Raw genomic sequence first — 9,993 nt, 5'->3', positions numbered from 1 at the left:
TTTAGAAGATATTGGACCCACAACTGAATAGCAGAACTACAGAAATGTGAGTTAGCCGGTTAGCAGGAGAAAGACTAGGGTGTACATTACACAACATTACATACAAAACTATGAATTTTAATACAGTGTGTTGTAGCAGACAATTTGGGGGCACATGGAATTGCTGGATTTATTGAAAGTTTTGCAGGTGAATACATTTGCCGCTTTTGTGTGGCAAAAAAGTCGGAAATTCAGGAGAGCGAAGTGAGTTCAGGGACATTTACTCTCCGAAGCAAAGAGATGCATGAAATGCATGTTAGATCAGCACAGGACAATGCACAACCTTGTTACGGTGTTAAAAGGAAGTGTGTTTTCTCTTCATATCTTTCTCATTTTAATGTCTGCACAGGCTACCCTCCAGATGTTGCACATGACATCTTTGAAGGCATATTACCAGTTGAGTTGGCACACTGCCTCAACTTGTTAATTTCAAAAAAGTATTTCACACTTGACAAACTCAATGAGTCCATTCAGAAATTTCCTTACAAGTGGACAGACAAAAGTAATCGTCCTCATGCTATTCCCAGGACATTCATGCTGAAGAAAAGCATTGGAGGAAATGCGCATGAAAATTGGAGTCTTTTGCGATTGCTTCCGCTTTTGATTGGACATTTGGTGCCCCCAGATGAACCTGCCTGGCAGGTCATTTTGGACCTTAAAGATATCGTTGAGCTAGTTGTTGCACCAGTGCACACAACACAATCCATTGCTTTCCTTGAAGCCAAGATTTGTGACCATAGAGCTAGGTTACAAGAGGTTTTTCCTGGTCTAAACCTGTTGCCGAAACATCATTTTGTGGAACATTATCCACAGATGATCAGATTTTTTGGTCCACTAGTTGGGTTGTGGACAATGAGGTTTGAGGCGAAACACAGTTTTTTTAAGCAGGTGGTCCGTCACACACGCTGCTTTAAAAACGTACTCTTGTCCATGGCGGTGAAGCATCAGTTCATGATTGCTTATAACTTGGCGTCAACCACAACCGAAACTTCTAGCTTGACTGTCTCAGCTGTCTCAACTGTCTCTGTTGACATTTTGCATCAGGATGTGCAGAAGGTTCTGCAGTTGGAATACCCTGATATTACTCACATTCAACTCACAAAGAATGCGTCTGTTAATGGAGTTAACTACAGAGAAGGTATGGTTGTTGTTCATGGCTCTGTAGGTGGCTTACCAGAGTTTGCAGAGGTTATCCAGATGGTTGTAGTGGAGAAAAGCTTGAGCTTTATTGTTAAAAAGCTTGATGCATGGTATAGGGAGCATTTTAGGGCATTTGAGTTATGTCCCACTTCAGAAGTCTCCCTCATTCAACTTGGTGCCTTGTTGGACCAGTACCCCTTGGCAGATTACAGGATTGGAGGCCGGCGAATGGTGACACTTAAACGATTCATACAGATACAAGGTTGGATTATGGTAGTTCGTGTTGTGTTCATACGCTGCATGAGTTCATACACTAATACACTAAATATGGTAACAAGAGGGCAGCCTAACATTTCTTACAGGAGGAATAATTTTGTTTTTAGTAATGATAGAAAGAATTTTCTTGGGGAAATCCAATCCAATCATCTGACATCTCCCTGTACTAAACTACCCTCATGTTGCCATTATATAAATGTACATGTTAAGGAAAACATTTGTGACTAAAATAATACAAATTAGTGTTCAAATCTGTCAGTTTAAATATATCATGTTCAAAGGAAGAACTACCACACAACCACAAACACAGAAAAAAATATCTCGGTGTTCTTCATTCCACGCAAAGAAAGTAACGGTAAAAATTCATTGTGTTTTCAAGTGCAGAATAACATTACAGATTGGAATTGTATGGTGGTATGTTCCTGCTCTGGTTCGGTTCATAAAAAGTTATACCTAAGTAACAATAGTACGAAATGCTGATTTACCTTTTTTTTTTTTTTTTTTTTTTTTTTTTTTTTTTTGTCTTTAACAATTAGATTGAAGAATGGCACAGCATCTGAAGTTGAGAGTCATTGTGGGCGACGATGACTATAGAAGACTTGATCTCCATTCAGGAATGCCAGAAACTTTGGCAGAGTTCCACAATACAATTTGCCAAGCATTTGGAATTGAAACAGACTTTCGTATTCAATTCATGGATCCTGACTTCAATGATTTCATGAATGTTACATCAGTACACGACATAAAGGACAGAAGTACAATCAAGTTGGTGTACATGGCAACCCTAACTCTAACCCCCCTAAATGATGTGGGTTTGAGTCCATCTTCTGTAATGCAGAATGCTCCCAGCACTTCTGGATCATCTGGAGCACCAGTGAGCAACCAAACATCTCCCATTTCCTCAGAGGCCTCATTGCCCACAACAGACTCGGATGACACCATCATTCTGCCACATTCAGACAATGAATTGAGATCACGTGCATGGCCACGTGAATTCCCCATTCCTCACTTTCCATACAATGTAGAGGTGCAGCTTCAACGTGGAAATGACAGCTTCAGAGAAACTGGCACTCAACTGAAGATTACTCCAGGGTTGAAGTCTGACATCTTAGAGAAGCTAGCCGAGGAGATCTTCCAGTATACAGCGTACCCACAAAATTACCAAATAGATGATGTAGCAGAGGCACTCATCAAAAAATTTCCCTGTTTGAAGGAACCATCTGCCACTGGTTACTATGGCTGGATGATTAGCCTAAAATATAAAATGGCTAATTACAGAACAAAGATGCGAACTATTGGCTTTCCAGAAGTGACTGTAAATGCTTTGAAAAACAAACGTAGTGATGACTGCCTCCCAGCCAAAAATGTAAAGAAGCCTAAAAAGGCTGAAGTCAACTTTTGTCCTTCACACCCTGCTGGCGAAACGGATGAAAGCTTAGAAAATGTCAGACTTGAAATGTTGAATGATGTCAGACAAAGAAACAGTGCATCATGTGTAAAAAAGAAGATGTCAAAAACATTCTCCTACAGAAGAAAAGAGGTAGTGCAGGAAAATCCAGCTGCCGGAGAGTTTAAAGCCAGGTGGCCTGCACTTTTTCACATTGATGAGGTAAGCACATGCTTGCTCCCTGGGTTTTTACATTGCACTTTGACCCATTGTAAATATAAAAAAATATTAGCAAGGTTTAAATAAGGATGCAGGCTGCTGGTCCAGTTTTGATTTCTTGCCATTACCCTTGATTGATAGCAATACATCTGGCTAGAACACACTGTACACCTAATATAAGGAAATTAGAATATATCTATTTAATAGCTACAAAATATCATTACACCGATGGCTGATCACAGTGCTCTTTGTCTTCTGTTGTTTTTTGTGTGTGTAATAGATAAATGCTGAATTCCAGCGCATAACAACCGTCCCACTTGAAACAACCTTCATGGCTCAGTTGGACAGCCATTTACCCCAGCTGACATCTATTTTCAACAAAAAGGGAGGTGTTTCTGGCCAAAAACTAGCCAAACATCTGGCGATCTTGCAAGAGGTAAACATGTTTTTACATTTTAGTAGAAAATATCATATACACTGTGTAGAAACCTGAAATGTACCTGTCTAGTGCCAGCCTTGATTATTTGTAAGGGGCAAGGTTCCTAAGGCTACATCCACACTACTACATTTTTGTTTTAAAACGAAGACCTTTTGGTACATTTGCACCTACCATGCAGACTGAACTGTCACCCTATCGCCCTACACATTCAGACCTGATATTTTATGAAAATTAAGTCACAATACACTAACATTCTTTAGCTAAAGAAGGCAGTCCATTTACAGAATGTATAATGAAGTCATTGTGTATATATTTTTGAGGTTACCACAGGTTTGAAATATTCTACAGTTTCAAGACATTTTTTATTATTTATTGTATTTTAATAGTTGTAATCCTTTTACACAGGCTACAAGTGACATCAATCTTAAAAGGGCAGCAGTCCTCAAGGCACTTTGCATCTACCTTGGTGAGGATGATGGACATCTCATTCGGGAGTATAAGGCAAGTCATTGTAATTGCATTTATCAGTCAGATGTACTGTCTTGTATTATAAAATGTTTTAAGATCCTAATGTCACTAACCCACTAGTTAGAAGAAAATGAATTTAAAGGGGCACTCAACAAAAACAAAAACAAACCTGATGCATAACAAAATCAGTGTGTTGACACCAAAACTATGGCAGCTGTAGTCCTATCACAGTCTACATGCTGTCGTGTTTTGGGGTCTAGAGCTATTATAGTGTGGAAGCCTGCTGTTTATTTAAATCAACTAATGCAAAACTTGAAAAATGCTCTAGCCACTAAAGCATGTCACTACAGAGTAGGGCTGGGCGATATATCGCATGCGATTGTCACGCGCATTTCGTCAGTAAAGCCGGTTCCCTGATTACCGCTAAATCGCCATCACCTGCTTTCAAATGAATAAACAGAGCCGTAGTTCACTGAAAAGCCACGCAATATCGCGTTCATATCGCAGATGAATCGCCTTCGATAATGAACGCGATATTGCGTAGCTTATCAGTGAACTACAGCTCTGTCTATTAAATGCCACTCCATTTGAAAGCAGGTGATAGCGATTTAGCGGTAATCAGGGAACCGGCTTTACTGACGAAATGCGGGTGACAATCGCATGCGATATATCGCCCAACCCTACTGCAGAGGATCATACTGGTGTTTTTATGTTTTAGCCCATTGATGACAAATGCATTAAAGGAGAACTCCGGTCAATTTTAAAATTGAGCTCATTTTTTTTTTGTAAATTTGGAGTGCTGTCAGTACAGAGAACCTGTTTTTTGGTCCACAGTAGTCGATTGTTGAGTTCAAGCGCATAGGTTTAGTTACCTATGATCACGCGCGTGATCTCGACAATCGACTACTGTGGACTTCGACCGAAAACAGGAAATAAATACAGGTATGTGCGCTGGCTGAATTAACATCACTTTTATTCATATCTTTCACATCTGCTGCAGTCAGATTCACCCGTGTCCACTCTAAAGGAATCACTCACATGGCTGGGCATTTGTAATGACACATCAAGGATGTTTAGAGGCTAAAAGCAGGTTTAAAACTTGCCCCATTGAAGTCAACAGGGTGCAAATTTTAAAAAGAGGATAGCACTGTGTAGGTAACACCGATTTCTGTCGTTGTTCTCTGTACTGACAGCACTCCAAATTTACAAAAAAATGAGCTCAATGTTAAAATTGACCGGAGTTCTCCTTTTAATATTACCACTGACCATTTTCCAAAGCATCAATTTTAAAAAATTAATTTTAACCATATAAGTAGCCATAAGGTTGAGAATATTTGTATAAAAATCAACAATTTGCTGCACAGTTTTCAAAGCAGGTACCATTTTCTAAACACACCCTGGTGCATTCAAGAACTCTGACATCCAATAATTATTAACAGACTCTGCAGGATTTCATTTCCTCAACATAAAGTTTGTCAGAGTAAAACAACATGGATGTTGTCACAGGATGATGTACATTTGTCTGTGTCTGGACTGGAGATTTTCAGTAATTGGCTAAAACATTTTAAACCATCAGTTTGGTTCTTGAAACAATAAGGCAGGCTTTATTCATTATTTTTCTTATTGTTCAATTAAAAGACCAAAACCAACAATGTGTTAGTCCATCTATCAATCCATTCTGACTTCTGTGTCTCTGCTCCATTTGCAGAAAAGTTTGGATATTTTTCACAATGCCATAAAAACAAAAATCTGTGGTTTGTTAATTCACATGAACCTTTAAGTGACAAAAATATTTTCAATAGTTTTACTGACCAGTGTAATTATATATTGTAAATATAAAGAAATTTAGAATTTTCAGGTCATTAAAATCTATTACATAAATTCATGTTTTTCTTATATTCTACAAATATACAGGACATCGAAGGAGATGACATCCAGAGAGACCTGCAGAATTCCACCATGGGCGTATATGTCATCAACAAGGAGGGTGGAGAAATTGGAGCACATGATGACATTGGCATTTATGTTGAAGGAGAAATCATTCTGGACAACATTGGATCTGTAGCCCAAGCATGTGCAATGATGCTGGGAGTCATCTATGTATTGAACATGGCTTACCCCAAAGAGCTGAAATACTCCTATGAATTCATTCAAAAAGTGCTCTTGAAAATGGATGGAGAAAGGCTTTCCCCCAAAGTCCTTGGACTAAAGAACAAAATCATTGCTGGACTGTAGGATTTCTTCAGCCGCTCTTGTGAACGCCGCTAAGCTGCATTTTTAAATCTGGTTTGGGAGGCGATAGAAAACATTTAGTATGATGTAAAATGCAGCCCTAGAAGATGTTTCAAACTGAAAACAAAGTGAGTGGTGGACTGTAATACATAGCCACTGGTGTGAACATTTAAAGTTGTCATTGGATTTTGTAGAATATTCACCTGAAATAAAAATTGCAATCCTGGAAATAAGCCAGGTTTCTATCCACGCTCAGCATAAATGTATCCATCCATCCATTAACGCCATATGAATATTAGAAGTTAAGCGCTTTGAGAGAAACAGTTGGTGACGTCTGCGCCATTAAGGCATTGCATAAGAAGAGGACACAATGAGATGACGTCATTAAAAGAGCTCCAGTCAAAGTTCAAACGATGGAGAACCATGTGGAAAACATGGAATTATGACATTTCTTGTTAGTTTCATGTAAGAATGTTACAGCCTCCTCATTGCTCCACACAGATGTGATGTTTTCATTTGCCACTATTTTTATTATTCTCAGAGGAGCTTAAGCTTCAGTGGACATTTAAGTCACGTTTCATTTTATTCAGTAAGTCTGTTTCCATATTGATACACCAACTTTTTCACCTCAGCCAAGCATAAAATCTATTTTGTTATATTACATTCTTTTTTTCCTATTACAGTATTTTTTGAATGTAACTGTTTGCAGTTTTTTGTAATTTCAGCATCAGGTCCTCAGTGTGCACTGTGTTGCAGCTGTGGACAGTTCTTGTACTATAGTATTTTTTTGTTCTGTATAGTACTGGTGTATTTTGTTATTTGTATATGTTGTGCTCTTGCAAATGGGTGGTAAAAGGCTTTCCTCCAAAGTTCTCCTGTGTGTGTGTATATATATGTATACAGCCACTATTGTGAACATTTAAAGCTGTACTAAGGATGTTTTGGAATATTGACTCAATGTAAGTTTGCAGTTTAATGTAATCTCACACAAGTTCCTCAGTGTTTGCTGTCTTCCAGCTAATCTGGTTCATTTGTTTTGTTTTTGTTACGAATGGTACAATGTATTTTATGTTAATGGATGATACTAGTGCATTTTGTTATAAGAAAGCAATTTGAGAAATGGTGACTATTGAGTTACATTACTGGCATTCTTGTTTGAGAGAGCAAAAATATCTCTTGGATCAGAAAAATAAAGTTAGAGTTGAAAATATTGGGTTTGCTTTATTTGTCTGAATATTAATGAAAGATACAATAGATAAAAAAAAAAAAAATTGGATTAAAATTAATTTTAATATGTAGAAATTAAAAGATTAAATTGCTCTGATTGCACAATTAATTTGAGTAAATTCTACTCAAAATAGTTTAGCTAAAATTATGAATATAATTAATCTGAAATTACTGAAAGAGATTAATAAACTCAATGTATAAATTATAAGTACAACCAATTTATAAAATATAAGTAAACTCAACTTATAAAATATAAGTTCACTCAACTTAAAAAATATATCTGGATTTAGATAAATTTATTTCGTGCAACCCCTTGACGTAATAAAATTAAGTAAATTCAACATAACATTTTTTTCAGTGAGGAGATGAACTTGAGGATGAGTCTATAGAGGATTATGTGAGGGAAAGTAAGTCTGCAGAACTGAAGAAACTGATCAGAGATTGTGGAAACAGATTCCTGGCTTTCAAAAACAAAGAACGAGAGAAAACTCAAGTGATTCAATTGTTAAACATGATAGAAGAGCTGAAAAATACTAATGAGGGTCGATACTTCACTAACAGCATGTTTGAGGAGGCAGAGATGAGCATTAAAAAGAGAATGGAGGAAATACTGAAAGATAAAGAAAGAGAAATTCAGGCTCAACATGAAAAATTAAAGGCCAAATATGAGATGGAAAAGAAAAACCTGATTAAGAGACTTGAGGAAGAGAAACAAAGAGCAGAAGAAGAGAAAAGTATAATGGACAATCAACTGAGAGAAAAACTGGAAAAACTCAGAAAAGAGTTTGAAGAGAAAGAAACAACAGAACAGAAAAAACGAGAGATTGAAAACCAGAAACGATCAGAAGAGGAAAAACAGCAAAGAGCTGAATATCATCAAAAAATAGAAGAGATGAAGAGAGAGATTGAAAATCAGAGATCACAGTATGAAAAACAACAAAAAGAAAGAGAAGAAGAAGATAGAAAGAGAGAAGAGAAATACAGACAAGATCAAGAAAAGATGAAAAATAAACAAGAGCGTATTATTGCAGAATTACAAATGAAACAAAAAGAAGAAATAATAAAGAGAGAATCTGAGGAGAAAATGAGAGTTGAAGAGGAAGAAGAGGAGAGACAGAGATGGAAAATAAAAATAAAAGAGGCTGAAAATGAAAGAAAAGAAATTCAAGAGGAAATTAAACAACAGCAGAGAGAATGGGAGGATGAAAAGAAACATCAGATGAGGGAACGAGAAGAAGAAGAACGAAAGAGAAAAGAGAGACATGAGGAACAACTGAGAGAAAAACAAGAAGAACTGGAGAAAATGAGAAAAAGATTTGAAAGAGAGAGAGAAGAAGAAAGACAAAAAATAGAGGAGGAGAGACAGAAACAGAGAAGAGAGAGAGAAGAAAAAGAGAGAGAATATGAAGAAAAGAAAACTGAAATGGAAAGATATTATGAACAACTGGAAAGAGAGCGAAAAGAGGAGTGTGAGAGAAGAAAACGAGAAGATGAAGAGAGACAAGAAGAAAAGAGAAAGAGATGGGAGAGAAAGATTGAAGATCTGAAACGAGATCAAAAAGAAGATATCAAGAGAAGAGAAAGAGAGGAAAATGAGAGGAAAGAGAGAGAAGATGAAATGAAACAGAAACATGAAGAGGAAATAAAAGACATGAAGAAGAAACATGAAGAAGAAGCCAGAAAACAAGCAGAAGAAACAACTGAATTATTAAAAGGGAGAAAAGAAGAGCTCCAACAGATGCTGGAAGAACATCAGAAACAACGTGAAATTCTGGAAAAACTTTATCAACTCCTGCAGCTCAAAAAAGGGCTAGGAAAGAAAGTTGAAAATTTCCATCAACGCTTGGAAGATGAGAAAGGAGATGAACTAAAAAAGCTAGAAGAAGAAGTTAATACATTTCTTACAGAAAAGATGGATGAATCAAAAAAAAAATGGTGTGTCATTCAGTGATTTTCAGCTCAAATAATAATTACTATACACATTTCTTAACCCTATAGGTCGTTTTTCAAGCACCTTATTATAACCTATATTTACGTTATAAAGTCACGTGCCCTCTAGCTGGCATGAAAGAGTCGTGTTATGTCTGTCATCATGAAATGACATATGACTGTCGTTACCAATCAAAATGCGTGTTCATTTAAATGCAATGTGTGGACTTTTTACACCATTTGTCCTATTTCCATTTAGCAAAATTGAGATTGCAATGCTCTGCCAATTGAGCTACGCGAAACTCGAAATATGACACAGATAAAAGGGAACAATAAATTAAAATGAAAGTGGCCTGTTGTTGATAGGGGCGGAACTTTAGTAAACGCTATATAAATATTGGTCATATTTCAGGGAAATGACAAATAACCTATATAGGCGTATTGTTTGGAAAACATGTTGTTTAGTCTATAGGTTTGCATGTTTGAGTGTGTATGTGTGCAGAAGCTTGGTCTTTTAAAAAAGTGATATTTGCCAAATTACTCACCTGGTCCGCATAATACAGAAAGAAATTGTTGTGTCCATGGATCTATGCGAACTGGAATAATTTTGGTAACGTTTTATCTATATGTAACAGAT

General features: G+C 36.8%; 2 protein-coding genes across 2 annotated transcripts; both read left to right on the top strand.

Annotated features, from left to right (window-relative positions):
- The first annotated feature begins 1,795 nt into the window (after window positions 1-1,795).
- Window positions 1,796-7,410, top strand: LOC125253172. The gene is made up of 4 exons (XM_048167000.1): window positions 1,796-3,064; window positions 3,342-3,497; window positions 3,906-4,001; window positions 5,883-7,410. Exons 1-4 carry the CDS (start codon window positions 2,000-2,002, stop codon window positions 6,201-6,203), a joined length of 1,638 nt encoding a protein of 545 aa, XP_048022957.1. The 5' UTR covers window positions 1,796-1,999; the 3' UTR covers window positions 6,204-7,410.
- Window positions 7,411-7,938: 528 nt separating this feature from the next.
- Window positions 7,939-8,772, top strand: LOC125262664 (vicilin-like seed storage protein At2g18540; the record flags this gene model as incomplete). The annotated part of the gene is made up of 1 exon (XM_048181483.1): window positions 7,939-8,772. A coding segment is annotated over exon 1 (834 nt), but the record flags the coding sequence as incomplete, so codon positions are not given.
- Window positions 8,773-9,993: the final 1,221 nt, after the last annotated feature.

Source organism: Megalobrama amblycephala, linkage group LG2, assembly GCF_018812025.1.
Source record: "Megalobrama amblycephala isolate DHTTF-2021 linkage group LG2, ASM1881202v1, whole genome shotgun sequence".
Lineage (NCBI taxonomy): Eukaryota > Metazoa > Chordata > Actinopteri > Cypriniformes > Xenocyprididae > Megalobrama > Megalobrama amblycephala.
The sequence above is the reverse complement of the archived record's forward strand: the minus strand, read 5'-3'. Positions and strand labels throughout refer to the sequence as shown.